At 46.2% G+C, this 17329-nt stretch overlaps 1 protein-coding gene across 2 annotated transcripts in view; it reads left to right on the forward strand.

The window, feature by feature from the left end:
• Positions 1-17329, forward strand: part of LOC110493975 (MICOS complex subunit mic25a) — a 60267-nt gene that overhangs the window by 2324 nt on the left and 40614 nt on the right. Inside the window, exons 4-5 of one of the 2 annotated variants that reach the window (XM_021568613.2) lie at positions 277-451; positions 15620-15640. In XM_021568613.2, the coding sequence (XP_021424288.1) occupies positions 277-451; positions 15620-15640 (196 nt within the window). The remainder of the gene's footprint in view (positions 1-276; positions 452-15619; positions 15641-17329) is intronic. The other variant, XM_021568614.2, reaches the window with a different exon arrangement.

Here is a 17329-nt window from a genome sequence, read left to right on the forward strand (position 1 = left end):
TTGCCAAGGCCTAGATGAAACTGCAGTCCATGTGTTTTCCTATAGCAAGGGTGGCCAACCACGGGTGGCTGATTAGGTATGCAGGTTTTTGCTCCAGCCCTACTCTATCCTGCCTGATTCAGCTAATCAAGGTCCCGATGAGCAGCCGATTAGTTGCCAGGTGTATTGGAGCTGGGCTGGAGCAAAAGCCTGCATACACAGTATCTCCCCACGCAGAGGGTTGGCCACCCCTACATTACAGGTTGAGTTTGTCTCATGTTCATCGTATGTGTGTAGGTTTGAGAGGGAGCAGGCCCAAGTGCAGGAGCAACTGTTTCGACTGGCCCAGAGGGAAAAAGAAGCAGCAGCAGCCACAGCGGGGAGGAAAGGAGAGACTCACGACGGCCTGAACCCTGCCGTGCTCCGAGAGAAGGGCAAGACCCACGAGGAGCTGATGAAGGCCAAACAACTGGTGAGTCAGTGGGCTCCTCTCTGCTGCCCTCTAGGGCCCAATCCCAAATGGACTTCTATGCACTTGTCGAGGTCTAAGAGGATTTGATTGGTATAAGCAAAATGGTAATAGCTCCACCTTGCCCTTTTGATAGGCTAGGTGGACATTTCATAATATTATACAAATCAATTCCTCTTAGATCTCCACAAGTGCATATAGTGTATGGTAGAGGTCTTCACGGATCCACCTGTACCCGAATATCCGAGACTCGATCCGGGACCCGAGCGAGTCCGCATTCAGAATTCCAAATAATATCACGTGTCTCGTGTACGTGTAATTTTAACTGATTTGTCCGGAATGGCCCGTACGCTACTGCTGCAGGGGAGAGAGAGAGAGAGAGACATGGTATAATTTATGCTGCTGCTCTTGCTTTTCACGAGAGTGGCGCTTGTATCTTGTTGACCAATCGTGACTCATCAAAGCAGTCATATAGCCTCGCTCCGTGTGTGGCAGAAGTTAGGAGCTATCTAATCAATGGAAGATGGAATTAAAATGACATAATTAAAAGTTAAAGGAGAAGGACAGGCTACAACAACCAAGAGCCAGCAAGTAGCCAGGCTGCTACTTAATATTCTTAGTGGAGTTGTTCTTATTTGTAATTGTAGGTTTAGAAAGCACTGCAGCCTCAGCTAGCCTAGCTATCTAATGTTAGCTAACTTAATTAACTAGCTTCTCCCGGTTTGAGGCAGTCGAGACAGGTCCTACGTCATCATATTTGATGATAAATAACCTAGCAATGGCAGCTATTAGTCTACGAGAGCGCGAGCCGGCTTGGTTGGTTGCCGTCTCTCGTTCCCTCCAGCCTGCTAGAGCGGCACCTCTCTCCCTCTTGTGCTTTATTAGCTCCTGTTAATAAAGTAGCTTATAAAATAACTTTTCTGCTGCTTCCCTCAATCATATCTAATCAGACCGGGTCTAGATCCGTCCGGGTCTCTATGGAACGGGTCTAGTTGTCCTCGGGTCCGTTGAGAATGGGTCTCTATATTTATGTATATCGGGTCTGGGTGGGAAAGCCCCAGGTCCATTTTGGAACAGGTCCAACTTTTTGGACTCGTGAAGACCTCTACGGTCGTGCACGTGTCAAACTCATTCCATGGAGGGGCCGAGTTTCTGCGGGCTTTCGCTCCTCCCTTGTACTTGATTGACGAAGTAAGTTCACTAATTAGTAAGGAACTCCCCTCACCTGGTTGTCTAGGTCTTAATTGAAAGAAAATGGAGAGAAAAAACTCCATGAAATGAGTTTGACACCCCTGGTGTAGGACTTCGGGGCCTATTTGGTATTGAACTAAAGCTCATCCCTAACTCAGTTCCACATAGTTAGCACTCTGTTATCATAGAAACTAATGACATTAGTATGTCCTAATAATATGTGTGAGTACCATAGTAATATCGGAGTTAGTGCCCTTTGCTGTACTAGAAATGCTATAATGGTGTCTAATACCTGAGTATGTCACCTTAATGTCAAGGGAAATTGCACAAATACATCATGACTATTGAGTATTAGCACAGCGAGGTCGAAAGAGCCAATATTAGGCTGGTATTTGATTAGCAATTAGCCCTCTGATATAAGAATTTTCTGTTAGTGTACAGTGCCCTCTGCTGGTTAGAAAATGAAACGGCGTGGCCTATGTGAACTACTGTACCTTGACCACAATAGACTCCAATGAAATGTTATTCGTCAAATGCTTTGTAAACAACAGGTCTAGACTTACAGTGAAGTGCTTACTTACGGCCCTTCCCAACAATGTAGAGAGAAAGAAAATTGAGAAAAAAGAAAATGAATTACACGTAATAATACATGCACAAGGAGTAACGATAACTTTGCTATATACACAGAGTTCCAGTACCGAGTCAATGTGCAACAGGATAGATAATAAACAATAGCAAAAAAGTTTGTGCAAAAAGTCTGGGTAGCTATTTTGTTAACTAACTCTTTAGAAGTCTTATTGGTTTGGGGGTAGAAGCTGTCCTGTTGTTTCCAGACTTCGTTACCATTTTCTGGTGGTAGCAGAAATAACAGTCTATGGCAGGTGGCTGGAGTCTTTTGACAATTTTTAGGGCCTTCCTCTGGTCTTGTATAGCAGGGAGCTCAGCCCTAGTGATGTACCGGCCCATACGCACTAACCTCTGTAGTGCCTTGTGGTCGGATGCCAAGCAGTTGCCATACCAAGCAGTTGCCATACCAAGCAGTTGCCATACCAAGCGGCGATACAGCCAGTCAAGATGCTCTCGATGGTGCAACTGTATAACTTTTTGAGGATCTGATGGCCAAATCCTTTCAGCCTCCTGAGGGAAAAGGGGCATTGTCATGCCCTCTTCAGGACTGTGTTGGTGTGTGTGGACCATCATAGATCGTTAGTGATGTGGAACCCGAGGAACTTGAACATAGTAGGTATTACAGACTGGTTCAGGGAGAGGTTGAAAAGACACTTGCCAGCTGGTCCATCTGGCCCTGCGGCCTTGTGAATGCAAACCTGTTTAAAGGTCTTACTCACATCGGCTATGGAGAGCGTGATCCCACAGTTGTCCGGAACAGCTGCTCTCATGCATGGTTCAGTGTTGCTTGCCTCAAAGTGAGCGTCGAAGTCATTTAGCTCGTCTGGTAAACTAGTCCTACTTAGTTGACATTAATTTCCCACCCCCAACTAAGCATATTTCTGATAAAACACTATTGTATGAAGGTGAAGGAAATTGATATTTGTGCGTGCCTGCGTACAAGCACATGCACAAACGCATGTGGGTTTGATTGCTCAGTCAAGTCTTAAGAAGCAGCTAAATGCAGCGTACACTACAGTTCTCGAGTGCACCGACTCACTCTGGTCGTCTGTTTTTACTCCCCACTCTCCCAGTTGATTTGTTTACTTGTGTTTTTTTTTTTTTTTTTTTACGGAGTTGGCTTTAATGAATATTGAATATTTATCTGGTTGGGTTTTCATTACTTTGGCCACCAAGCTTAATGATGTTCCATTGGAATGAGTCACCTGAGTCTCCGTGATTGCCTTTGTTTTTTGTCATTTTTTTTGTTTGTTTTAGTGACAAATTGGTAGCGTTGGTCCGTGTGCGTTTGGAGAGGATAAACAACCTTTGCATTGTTTTTCAACCACAGACGTGATAGAATAGAAAATCACTTCTAGTTTCTTTTGACCATGGGGCTTTTTGACAGGTGTGAACCCGCTGTCAGACCGATCACAACTGCAATATTTCGGTGTGTGTGTGAGTCTGTCTGTGCACGCCTAGTTTGATACACCAGGTGTTGTTTTAGCCACGGCTGTGTTCAGAGTTTGATCAGTAGTGAGAGAGATCATGCCCTGGAGATAGTAGTGTTGACATAACTGCTATTCCTCCTCCTGTTTTGCTGTCCCTCTCTTTCTCTCCTCTCTCGTTGTCTCTGTATTCTCACATGCCTGCTTCCTCTCAGATACAGACCAACACACACACACATAGGACTAAATGGGTAATGGGGAGTGATTTTTGACAGCGTGCCTCTTGCTCCGTGGAGTATTTCTGAACAGTGTCTACGTCCGATCCTTCTGACCTTTTCCTCACCTATCGCAACTGCACTGTGTTAACGACTTGTTTGTTTGAATTGTGTGTGAAGTTGGAGTGTGTGTGTGAGAGGGAGTGTGTGTGTGTGTGTGTGAGAAAGAGATCTATATTCCATATCTGTTTTACTATATGCCTCTGCTCATTGCTCTCTTGCCGCAAGTTGCTCTCCATCCAGGGGCGCAGCTTGACCCTGTATGTGGGATGTGTGCTTTCTGCGGGGAGGTTGAGAACAGAGCAGAATACATATTTCCACTGTTCGCTCTAACATATGGACAATAAAGTTGTATATCGTGTTTTGTATCTCAAAGTTTCACTCTCATCTGATCGCCTTAGTGTGTGATTCTACACTAGCAGCATCCTCCTATATTCAAATGCAGGTCTCCTCTCATTGTAACTATACTAACGTCTGCAGTGCACTTCGGAGAGGGCGAGAAAGGAAGAGACTGAGGGGGAAGAGGAGGCGTAGCAGGGTCTCCTCTCATTTGAACTATATACTAAGCTCAGGAGTGCACTTTCAGAATAGACGACAAAGCACATTAGCATAAGACTTGTTTCCTCCACCGCTCTTTTCTTTCATTAGCACCTGCTTTCGTTCCTATCACCCCTCTCTGCAAATATACTCTTCTTCTTTTGCAGACACCACACACACACACACACACACACACACACACACACACATCCCAGAATGGGGGAATACATTCTGAGCTCACACATACAGGAATATCCATCTGCATCAAAGACATGTTGATTGAATTTGGAATCATGAAGTGTTTGAAAAGCTAGCTGGTGCTGACAGGTTTTCTAGAAGTGTGTTATAGGTGTCTGTATGTTTTTCTCTGTGTGTGTGTGTGTGTGTGTGTGTGTTTTTGGAGGTGCAAGTCACACCATTCCTGTACACAACCATCCAGAATCCATATGAAAGTATTCACTACCGTTCAAAAGTTTTGGGGTCACTTAGAAATGTCCTTGTTTTTGAAAGAAAAGCAACTTTCTTGCCCTAAATAACATAAGATCAGAAATACAGCGTAGACATTGTTAATGTTGTAAATTACTATTGTAGCTGGAAAAGGCAGATTTATTTTTTATGGAATATTTACATAGGCGTACAGAGGCCCATTGTCAGCAACCGTCACTCCTGTGTTCCAACACGTTGTGTTAGCTAATCCAAGTTTATCATTTTAAAAGGCTAATTGATCATTAGAAAACCCTTTTGCATTATGTTAGCACAGCTGAAAACTGGTGTCCTGATTTTAAAGAAGCAATAAAACTGGCCTTCTTTAGACTAGTTGAGTATCTGGAGCATCATCTTTTGTGGGTTCGATTGCAGGCTCAACATGGCTCGAAGCAAATAACTTTCTTCTGAAACTCGTCAGCCTATGCTTGTTCTGAGAAACGAAGGCTATTCCATGCGAGAAATTGCCTAGAAACTGAAGATCTCGTACAACGCTGTGTACTACTCCCTTCACAGAACAGCGCAAACTGTCTCTAACCAGGATAGAAAGAGGAGTGGGAGGCCCCGGTGCACAACTGAACTAGAGGAAAAGTACATTTGTGTGCCTAGTTTGAGAAACGGACGCCTCACAAGTCCTCAACTTGCAGCTTCATTAAATAGTACCGGCAAAGTACCAGTCTCAACGTCAACAGTGAAGAGGCGACTCCGGGATGCTGGCCTTCTAGGCAGAGTTGCAATGAAAAAGCCATATCTCAGACTGGCCAATTAAAAATAAAAGATTAAAATGGGCAAAAGAACAGACACTGGACAGAGATGGCTTTTTCTTTGCAACTAGGCCTAGAAGGCCAGCATCTGTGTGAGAGCGAGGTCTTGCATCTCGCTGATCTCAATATCTGTGGTGCTGCTCATGGCACGTCTATCCTTTTAAGCAGTCTTCCTATGTTTAGACTCATAAATAGCAGAAACGTTCCCATCTTCACCACTAGATGGCAGTAGTAGAGCTTATTTCCCATATCTAGGATACAAACCAGAATTGATCCGTGCCCAGCACAGCAACGTGCTGTATGCGATCCAGACTTAATATTTTATTCACCCCCCCACCTCTCGTGTGTGTGTGTGCGCGCGAAAATGACTGGGAAAGATGAGACTCTGCAGTGCTTCCGACACTGTCCAAAAGAACGATGATGAAAGGCCCAACATTCATTAAAGTCAAGGCTGGGAAAAACACACACGGACACACACCCTAGCTGGCATCTATCAGCAGCTCACGCTCTGCATGTTAACACAGACACCCTGCTGCTGCAGGCTGGGGAACGGACCGCTTATGACTACGTCCTCACTCCAGTCTACACCTTCCCATCCCCATTACAGCCACTATTTTCTACATTGTACAACAATAGTGAAACATAACAACTATGAAATAACACGTATGGAATCATGTAGTAATCAAAAAAGTGTTAAACAAATCAAAGTATATTTTATATTTGAGATTCTTTAGTATAGCCACATTTTGCCTTGACAGCTTTGCACACTCTTGGCATTCTCTCAACCAGCTTCACCTGGAATGCTTTTCCAACTGTCTTGAAGGAGTTCCCACACGGTGGTTGAAACCAAAAACATCAAATTTGGCCTCATCAGACCAGATTTCCACCTGGCTAATGTCCATTCCTTGTGTTTCTTGGCCCAAGCAAATATCTTCATATTACTAGTGTCCTTTAGTAGTGTCCTTCAGTAGTAGTGCAGCAATTCGACCATGAAGGCCTGATTCACGCAGTCTCCTCTGAACAGTTGATGTAGAGATGTCTGTTATATGAACTCTGAGGCATTTAATGGGCAGCGATTTCTGAGGCTGGTAACTCGAATGAACTTATCCTCTGCAGCAGAGGTAATTATGGGTCTTCCTTTCCTGTGGAGGTCCTCATGAGAGCCAGTTTCATCATAGCGCTTGATAGTTTTTGCAACTGCATCCTCAAAGTTCTTGACTTTTTCCGGATTGACTGACCTTGTTCTAAAGTAATAGTGGACTGTCGTTTCTTGTCACAACACAACTGATTGGCTCACACACATTAAGAAGGAAAGAAATTCCACAAAGAAATTCCACAAATTAACTTTTGACAAGGCACACCTGTTAATTGAAATGCATTCCAGGTGACTACCTCATGCAGCTGGTTGAGAGAATGCCAAGAGTGTGCAAATCTGTCATCAAGGCATAGGGTGGCTACTTTGAAGAATTTCATTTGTGAAACTTTTTTATGTGTTATTTCATTGTTTTGATGTCTTCACTATTATTCAACAATGTAGAAAATAAACAATGGACCCTGTCTTTCAAAAATAATTCATAAAAATCCAAATTTCACAGATCTTCCTTGTAAAGGGTTTAAACACAGGTTCCCAAGCTTGTTCAATGAACCATAAACAATTAATGAACATGCACCTGTGGAACGATCGTTAAGATACTAACAGCTTACAGAGGGTAGGTAATTAAGGTCACAGTTATGAAAACCTAGGACACTAAAGAGGCCTTTCTACTGACTCTGAAAAACACCAAAAGAAAGATGCCTAGGGTCCCTGCTCATCTGTGTGATCGTGCCTTAGGCATGCTGCAAGGAGGCATGAGGACTGCAGATGTCAGCGATACAGGGAGACACGATGGACAGCTGATCGTCCTCGCACTAGCAGACCACATGTAACAACACCTGCACAGGATCGGTACATCCGAACATCACACCTGCGAGCCAGGTACAGGATGGCAACAACAACTGCCCGAGTTACACCAGGAACCCACCATCAGTGCTCAGACTGTACGCAATAGGCTGAGAGAGGCTGGACTGAGGACTTGTAGGCCTGTTGTAAGGCAGGTCCTCACCAGACATTACCGGTAACAACGTCGCCTATGGGCACAAACCCACCGTCGCTGGACCAGACAGGACTGGCAAAAAGGGCTCTTCACTGACGAGTTGCGGTTTTGTCTCATCTCTCTGATGGTCGGGTTCGCATTTATCGTCGAAGGAATGAGCGTTACACAGAGGCCTGTACTCTGGAGCGGGATCGATTTGGAGGTGGAGGGTCCGTCATGGTATGGAGCGGTGTTTCACAGCATCATCGGACTGAGCTTGTTTGCCTGCAAGGCCTGCAATGACATCTCAACGCTGTGCGTTACAGGGAAGATATCCTCCTCCCTCATGTGGTACTCTTCCTGCAGGCTCATCCTGACATGACCCTCCAGCATGACAATGCCACCTGCCATACTGCTCGTTCTTTGCATGATTTCCTGCAAGACAGGAATGTCAGTGTTCTGCCATGGCCAGTGAAGAGCCCGGACCTCAATCCCATTGAGCACGTCTGGGACCTGTTGGATCGGAGGGTGAGGGCTAGAGCCATTCCCCCCAGAAATATCTGGGAACTTGCAGGTGCCTTGGTGGAATAGTAGGGTAACATCTCACAGCAAGAACTAGCAAATCTGGTGCAGTCCATGAGGAGGAGATGCACTGCACTTAATGCACTTAATGCAGCTAGTGGCCACACCAGATACTGACTTGATTTTGACCCCCCCCCCCCCCCCCCCCCCGCCTTTGTTCAGGGACACATTATTCCATTTCTGTTAGTCACATGTCTGTGGAACTTGTTCAGTTGTTGAATCTTGTTATGTTCATACAAATATTTACACATGTTAAGTTTGCTGAAAATAAACGCAGTTGACAGTGAGGACGTTTCTTTTTTTTGTCGAGTTTAGTAAAAAAAAAAAAAAAAAAAGTAGGCGTGTCCAAACTTTTGACTGGTACTGTATATGTATTTTTTTAAATTCAGGGGGTACTGTAGCACCCCTGCTTCCCACGGCTATGGTCGTCGGCTGTTAGCTGTGTCTTTGGACTACCACTAGCAAGCAACGGCTCCGTGCTTGAGCGGGATAGAAAGGCAGCTCGTCAGTGGGAATAGGAGAGACGAGAGAGGGGAGGAGAGAGAGCTTGCTTGTGTTGACCTATTAACCTGTGAAATCCTTTACAGGTCTGGGGCTAGGGTTTGATTTGGAATTGGTTGATTAACCTATTGGGTGCAGTCCCATGATTTGAGTTCCTGACCCACACACACACACCATCAAACCCCCCTGTAAGCTCTCCTCTCCAAGGGGAACCTACGCTGCGAGGAGAAGAGAAAAGATAAGCAACGTTAGGCTCCAGATCCACCCGGCCCTTATCAGTCTATGTAATCACCAGACTTGACATCTTTTGTGCATGTTAAAGCCGTTAAGCTCCATTCTCTCAGCTCTCCCCCTACCCCCCCCCCCCCCCCCCCCCCCCCCCCGCCCCACACCCCACCTTCCCTACCAATGCCAGCCTCTGGCAATAGCCAACGAGTCGACCACACGGGCTGAGGAGATTTTTATCCCGCCGTGGCTCGCAAGAGGGACGTCTGGCTGTAACCCTGGCGGCGCAAAGGGCAAGTGAGTCGGTGTGGATCGGAATAATGTGAGCTCAGATCAAAATGATTGCCAAATGTAATGAGGCAGTGGGAAGAGGAGTGTTTTTGAATGGTCTCATTTGATTGTCAACCACTGTGTGTTCCAGTGGATTTAGGTTCTGAGATACTGGTCATAGTGTTCAAATGGGGACAGAGAGAGAGTGTGTGACGACGACAAGGTTTTTGAATTGTCAAAATCAAAATGGGGTTCGGTGTTTTTGCTCCTGTTCATGACTTGATTCTACTCATCAGGAACTTGATTTCTGATTCTGAGCAGGGATGGAGCAAAATCCTGCACACCAGGAGAAGGGTTGGCCAACCCTTAATACAGCAGCAGTATTAGGTCCCAATTGGGTCATAACTGGATTCTAATATACACAACATAAGCAAAAGTATGTGGACACCTGCTCGACTCGATCCCCCCCTCTGCTGCTATAACAGCTTCCACTCTTCTGGGAAGGCTTTCCACTAGATGTTGCAACATTGCTGCGAGGATTTGCTTCCATTCAGCCATGCGCATTAGTGAGGTCGGACACCGATGTTAGGCGATTATGTCTGGCTTGCAGTCTGCGTTTCAATCCCAAAGGTGTTTGATGGGGTTGAGGTCAGGGCTCTGTGCAGGCCAGTCAAGTTCTTCCACACCGATCTCGACAAACCATTTCTGTATGGACCTCGCTTTGTGCACAGGGGCATTGAAACAGGAAAGGGCCTTTCCCAAACCTTTGCCACAAAGTTGGAAGCACAGAATCATCTAGAATGTCATTGTATGCTGTAGTGTTAAGATCTCCCTTCACTGGAACTAAGGGGCCGAGCCCGATCCATGAAAAACAGCCCCAGACCATTATTCCTCTTCCATCAAACTTTACAGTTGGCAGCATGCATTCGGGCACGTAGCGTTCTCCTGGCATCAGCCAAACCCAGATTTGTGCCAGATGGTGAAGTGTGATTCATCACTCCAGAGAAAGAATTTCCACTGCTCCAGAGTCCAATGGCGGCGAGCTTTACACCACCCCAGCTGACGATTGGCATTGCACATGGTGATCTTAGGCTTGTGTGTGGCTGCTCGGCCATGGAAACCCATTTCATGAAGCTCCTGACGAACAGTTATTGTGCTGATGTTGCTTCCAGGGGCAGTTTGGAACTCTGTAGTGAGGTTGCCACCGAGGACAGTAGATTTTTACGTGCCACGGGCTTCAGCACTTGGCGGTCCCGTTCTGTGAGCTTGTGTGGGCTACCACTTCACGGCTGAGCCATTGTTGCTCCTAGACATTTCCACTTCACAATAACAGCACTTACAGTTGACCGGGGCAACTCAAGCAGGGCAGAAATTTGATGAACTGACTTGTTGGAAAGGTGGCATCCTATGACGGTGCCACATTGTAAGTCACTGAGCTCTTCAGTAAGGTCATTCTACTGCCAATGTTTGTCTATGGAGATTGCATGGCGGTGTGCTGGAGTTTTTCGCCTGTCTCCCTCCCACCCTCCCTCTCGTTCTCCATATTATTCCAACCAGTCTGTACTTAGAATAAGCAGGCTGATTAAAGTGCTAATTCATTTAGCATCCCTGAGCTATGTGAAGAGTACACACATTTAATGAGCATACAGATAGACTAACTAATTTACGCCTGTGTGTGCGGGTGCGTGCGTGCGTGGACGCACAGATCAGGACAGTGCCTGGTCCATTCAGAGGTGTAATGGGAGTGTATTTGAGACTGAAAAGGAGAAGACTTTTACTGGGTTTACTGCATGTGTTTCTGTGAGTAAGATGTATTTTTGGCTTACTGTACCTGTGTGTACCTGGAGCTCGTACCTGTTATTTTCGGGGGGGTAACCACCCGGAAACTATTTAAACCCAGAAACCACTTTTATACACGTTTTACTTTCAGCCCTTAGACATTCCCATAACCTGAATTTGACCCATTCTTCAGCCTTTACATTATATTAACTTCTGGAAATAACAGGGCAAAACATGCACACTAACTGGCACAACCAGTTTACCTGGTATGACTGGGATTGTATTGTATCTCTTTCCTTCCCCTTGCTCTCTTTTCATCTCTACCGCTGTCACTTTCTCCCTCTATCTGTATATACAGTGGGGCAAAAAAGTATTTAGTCAGCCACCAATTGTGCAAGTTCTCCCACTTAAAAAGATGAGAGAGGCCTGTAATTTTCATCATAGGTACACTTCAACTATGACAGACAAAATGAGAAGAAAAAAAATCCTGACAATCACATTGTAGGATTGTTAATGAATTTATTTGCAAATTATGGTGGAAAATAAGTATTTGGTCACCTACAAACAAGCAAGATTTCTGGCTCTCACAGACCTGTAACTTCTTCTTTAAGAGGCTCCTCTGTCCTCAACTCATTACCTGTATTAATGGCACTTGTTTGAACTTGTTATCAGTATAAAAGACAACTGTCCAAAACCTCAAACAGTCACACTCCAAACTCCACTATGGCCAAGACCAAAGAGCTGTCAAAGAAACAAAATTGTAGACCTGCACCAGGCTGGGAAGACTGAATCTGCAATAGGTAAGCAGCTTGGTTTGAAGAAATCAACTGTGGGAGCAATTATTAGGAAATGGAAGACATACAAGACCACTGAAAATCTCCCTCGATCTGGGGCTCCACGCAAGATCTCACCCCGTGGGGTCAAAATGATCACAAGAACGGTGAGCAAAAATCCCAGAACCACACGGGGGGACCTAGTGAATGACCTGCAGAGAGCTGGGACCAAAGTAACAAAGTAACATTTTGACCCCACGGGGTGAGATCTTGCGTGGAGCCCCAGATCGAGGGAGATTTTCAGTGGTCTTGTATGTCTTCCATTTCCTAATAATTGCTCCCACAGTTGATTTCTTCAAATCAAGCTGCTTACCTATTGCAGATTCAGTCTTCCCAGCCTGGTGGAGGTCTACAATTTTGTTTCTGGTGTCCTTTGCCAGCTCTTTGGTCTTGGCCATAGTGGAGTTTGGAGTGTGACTGTTTGAGGTTGTGGACAGGTGTCTTTTATACTGATAACAAGTTCAAACAGGTGCCATTAATACAGGTAACGAGTGGAGGACAGAGGAGCCTCTTAAAGAAGAAGTTACAGGTCTGTGAGAGCCAGAAATCTTGCTTGTTTGTAGGTGACCAAATACTTATTTTCCACCATAATTTGCAAATAAATTCATTAAAAATCCTACAATGTGATTTTCTGGATTTTTTTTCTTCTCATTTTGTCTGTCATAGTTGAAGTGTACCTATGATGAAAATTACAGGCCTCTCTCATCTTTTTAAGTGGGAGAACTTGCACAATTGGTGGCTGACTAAATACTTTTTTGCCCCACTGTATGTCTCCTCTCTCTCGCTGTATCTGTATATATCTCCTCTCTGTATCTGTATATATATCTCCTTCTCTCTCCAGTTTGAACACCAACACAGACTACCAAACGACGCCAAAACCCTCCTCCCCAAACACACAGATTTTATTCAAATGTTCTATTTGCATAATTCCTCATTTGCATAATTGATTTCCTAGGAAGCGCTTCTCTCCATGCGAGTCGGTGTGTGTGTTTGTGAGACCCAAAGGTCTCGTCCGCTCAGTCAGTCAGTCACACACACACACACACACACACACACACACACACTCTCCCATTCTCTCAGTTCCCATTACATTTGGGATATTGAATTCGAGCTAACTAGCATATCTGTTTGCTATGGTACTGCCTCTTAGGTCACCAGATGCACCAGGTTGGCAACTGCTTGTGCCACGCTTAGATTACGGTTTAAACTCTCTCGGTTTGGCAGGGGGTGGGGTTGTGTTATCTACCAGGGGTGGCAGCAGGCTGTGAACAGCCACTCTAGCCCAATGGAAAAACACCACATCCTAGCCTGTCTGATGGACACAGGGGTGTGGCTGTGTTGTGCCCAGACGGTTAGCCTGAGTTGAACTATAATGAGGTCTGTGTGTGTTTGGTCAAAATGATTTGAGGAAACAATGCATACACAAACACACACTCGTTTGTATATGTAACTCAACAATGATTATGCTTGGGAGCATTTGTCTTCGAGCATCTGTTGAGAAGAAGTGGTAGAACGTAAGGTTTGAGTTGACTGCTTGTCCCTACGGGAACCAATGGACAAAACAATTGAATTGCTGAATGGCCATCAGACAATTTTACAGACCATTTGTGGAGCTTGATGGTGTGTAAATTCAAACCCCTTAAGTTGGTCTATGTGCGTGTGTCTCCGCTAACCCCTTATTCTTCCAAGCCACTAACACTCTGGGCCGCATCCCAAATGGCACACTATTCCCCATATAATGCACTACTTTTGACCAGCGCTCAGTGCACTATATAGGGAATATGGTGCCAGTTGGGACAAAGCCTCTGAGTGTTCTAAAGAGAGGGGGAGGCTCAAACACAAACAGATGGTGGGGCTGTAACCGCTTCACACCGCCTCTGTGAGCTCACCTCATTTAGCTCAATGGGACTTTTTATGGGCCGTGGCCATATTATATTAGCCTACCCTGCCATTCTACTTCATTTACTTCTATGACCCTGGGTCCAGTGTAAGGCCATCCTGCCATTCTACTTCATTTACTTCTATGACCCTGGGTCCAGTGTAAGGCCATCCTGCCATTCTACTTCATTTACTTCTATGACCATGGGTCCAGTGTAAGGCCATCCTGCCATTCTACTTCATTTACTTCTATGACCCTGGGTCCAGTGTAAGGCCATCCTGCCATTCTACTTCATTTACTTCTATGACCCTGGGTCCAGCGGTGGAGTGCCGTTCAGTGTTTCCCAATTGCTTCTTCTATAGGATTCCCAGGACTGTGCTTGTATTGTTCCAGTCCGGCACCAGTCTGACCTGACTCCACGAATGAAGAGCTCGGGACATTAGTCGACAAGTTGGATTGGCGCTGGGCCGAGAGAAAATGTTCTGCGCCACTATTGGGTGCAGTTGCGGAGTTGGAGCAGTCCGAGTCGTCTTAAATGTGGGCGACCAATGATCATCTTGTATTTTAAAGGGGTCAAAAATGCCGTAGAAACATGTGTATGTTGTAAACCGCACGTTACGTTTTAGTGCAAGGGTCTCCATGCCGACAATGTTTCTGGAGAGCTACTCGAGGTGAAGGTGTTTGTTCCAGCCCAGCCGCAATACACCTGATTACAACTCGTCAAGGTACAGGCTGAAGGTCCGATGCAAACTGGCCCTAGCTAGATGTTCCGATGCAAACTGGCCCTAGCTAGATGTTCCGATGCAAACTGGTCCTAGCTAGATGTTCCGATGCAAACTGGCCCTAGCTAGATGTTCCGATGCAAACTGGTCCTAGCTAGATGTTCCGATGCAAACTGGCCCTAGCTAGATGTTCCGATGCAAACTGGCCCTAGCTAGATGTTCCGATGCAAACTGGCCCTAGCTAGATGTTCCGATGCAAACTGGCCCTAGCTAGATGTTCCGATGCACGTTATTTAAAGAGCTGGTGGGGAGTGGTGTAGTTGTTGTACCCAGACAGATATTGTAACAAAGCCAGACGACTGTATCTCCTAACCGACAACCCCTTCCTCTGCCACATCACGAAAGTGAACACTTTAACGTCTTACCCTCCCCTGACCTTTCCAGGTCCTCCTCTGTGCGAACCTCACCTCCCTCTTTAATCTCAGCTCATCGTCCGTGTGTCTCGCTCAGCGCTCATTCTGTACATCGAGACTTAATAATTAGCCTCACGTGGGCTCTGTACGGTGAAGAATGGTCTTTTTTGTGAGATTACACAATGTTCTTTCTATCTATTAACCCCCCCTCATCCCTCTGTCCTCCTCTCATCTCTGTACTGTCTATTTAATCTTGAGCTATGGCACGGCGCTCGTGTTTTAACCCCGTTTGGTTTCATGGCAGGCGAACTGCAGCTCCCAGCGCTGTCTTCTGTTGCAGCCTGACTCGTTTAATCACTGCACTAACCTTGTGTGTTCTGCTTTTCTCCCCCCTTTCTTTCCGTTTGTCTTTCTTTCTCCGATCTCGCTACCTGCTCTCTCTCTCTCTCTCACTGTATCCGCCGTCTCGCCCTGCTCCTCTCTTCCCGCGCTCTCTCTCTCTCTCTCAACTCCCCTCCGCTCCCCCACCCCCCTCGCTCTCTTTCTCTCATCCCCCTGCCCTCCCTCTCTCTTCCGCTCTCTCTCTCCCAGACAGCAGAAGTGGATGCTTGGGTAAGCAGGAGCGGCTGCTCGCTGTTAATCTTACTTTCCTCTTTCCCTCCATTCAAATGTCATGTTTTCATTGTGCATTAAAAGCAAGGCTCTGAGCATGCCCCCCCCCCCCCCCCGCCGCCTCGTCACCAACAACACTTTGGGAGGTATTCAGCTAGAAAATTGCACATCATCTGCTGCTGCTGGGCTGAGGTGATTCTCTCGCCCCCCCACCACCGCCAGCCTCACTCACAACAGACAGCAGCTGGAGTTGAAGAGAGAGAAAGTGAGTGGCGGAGGTTGTGTGTGGGGGGGGGTGATTACATTGGATGTAATGTAGGCGTGTATGTAGGGGGTGGGATGTGTGCGTGCGTGTTTGCGTGCGCTGTTCTGCACTTGTGAAGAGAAGGTGCCGTAACACGAGAATGCGTCATCGATCTCCAAAAGGTAAATGTCATCGCACCATATTGCACATACAGCAACCAACCATCAGTCAACATTTTATGTCATTACATGAAAATGTGCAGGCTGCACTAAAGCACGACAAGACACACACGACCTGTATCCCCGTGGACGGTTGAATGAGCATCTTCCTCTTGTGTTTCTTGGCCACCACCGGGAGTGCCTCAATCTGAACGCTATGGTCTTGTGTCTACTCTGGAAATCCAGCCCAGTCCAATCCACCCTCCACTTCTATCGTCACTTGAATAAGAACGATTCCCTTCTTCTCAGCATGATTTGGCAGAAAAAGGGCATGTCGTGATATGCTGTTGTGTTGTCGACTTCCTCCTATTCTGGAATATGGATCCTGGACGTAGTCCTGTTCGTAACTGTATGCATGCCCAGCCTTTGTGTATTTAGGCAGGCCATGATTTAGAGACTGACAGCTTGTGAAGGAGACTTTCTATGTTCGTAATGGGATACCCAATGAGCGTATACTGCCTTTCATCACCTTATAATGCATTATAAGACTTGCTGTAAGGATTCGTAACACCTCATGGCTACTTATAAGAGACTAGACAGATGCATTAGACAGACGGCTCGTAGAAAGTTAGAGTGGCGTCTTCACATAGCCGCCGTTCTGCCTATAGGCTGTGCTTATAATGCTTCGTAAAGGCCTTGACTCATGTTCATTGACCATTTCTTCTCTCTCTCTCTCTCTCTCTCTGCAGCTCTGCTCCATCTTTCCATCGCCTCGTGGGCTTGCCTGTTTGTCTGACTAAACGGTACCGCTTCACTTAAAGCTCTCTTGACGTCGAGTCTAGTTCAGCAATGCAATTCAACAGCTGAACTCGCCAAACGGCAATTGATAGCAGTGTCAGCTGACATAGCTGCTATTTACAAAGGCACGCAGTTGGATAGCGGACTGCTTATTAGCCTACATCCGACACGGTGCATCAGGAAAAGGATGTTGTGTAAATATAACACTGGCAGCTTTGACTTCCTGTCGCTGACCTTATGTCAGCTATAGATTGTCTGGAGTGGGGGGGGGGGGGGGGGGGGGTTTAAGTGAAGTGCTACGAGCTTTGACATTTCTTCTTGTTATTTTGCATGCTGCCAAGCCTTTGCCAGGCTGTGGTCTCCGCCTCAGTTTCTGCTCCAGCTTTGCCACAGTGGGCTCTAAAGCTTGAGGGCCTCCACCTCATAACCCGCTGCCTGCTGCTGCTGCCGCCGCTGCCTTGCCGTTGCGATGTATCAGGAAGCAGGGTC

Source organism: Oncorhynchus mykiss, chromosome 17 (assembly GCF_013265735.2).
Source record: "Oncorhynchus mykiss isolate Arlee chromosome 17, USDA_OmykA_1.1, whole genome shotgun sequence".
Classification (NCBI taxonomy): Eukaryota; Metazoa; Chordata; class Actinopteri; order Salmoniformes; family Salmonidae; genus Oncorhynchus; species Oncorhynchus mykiss.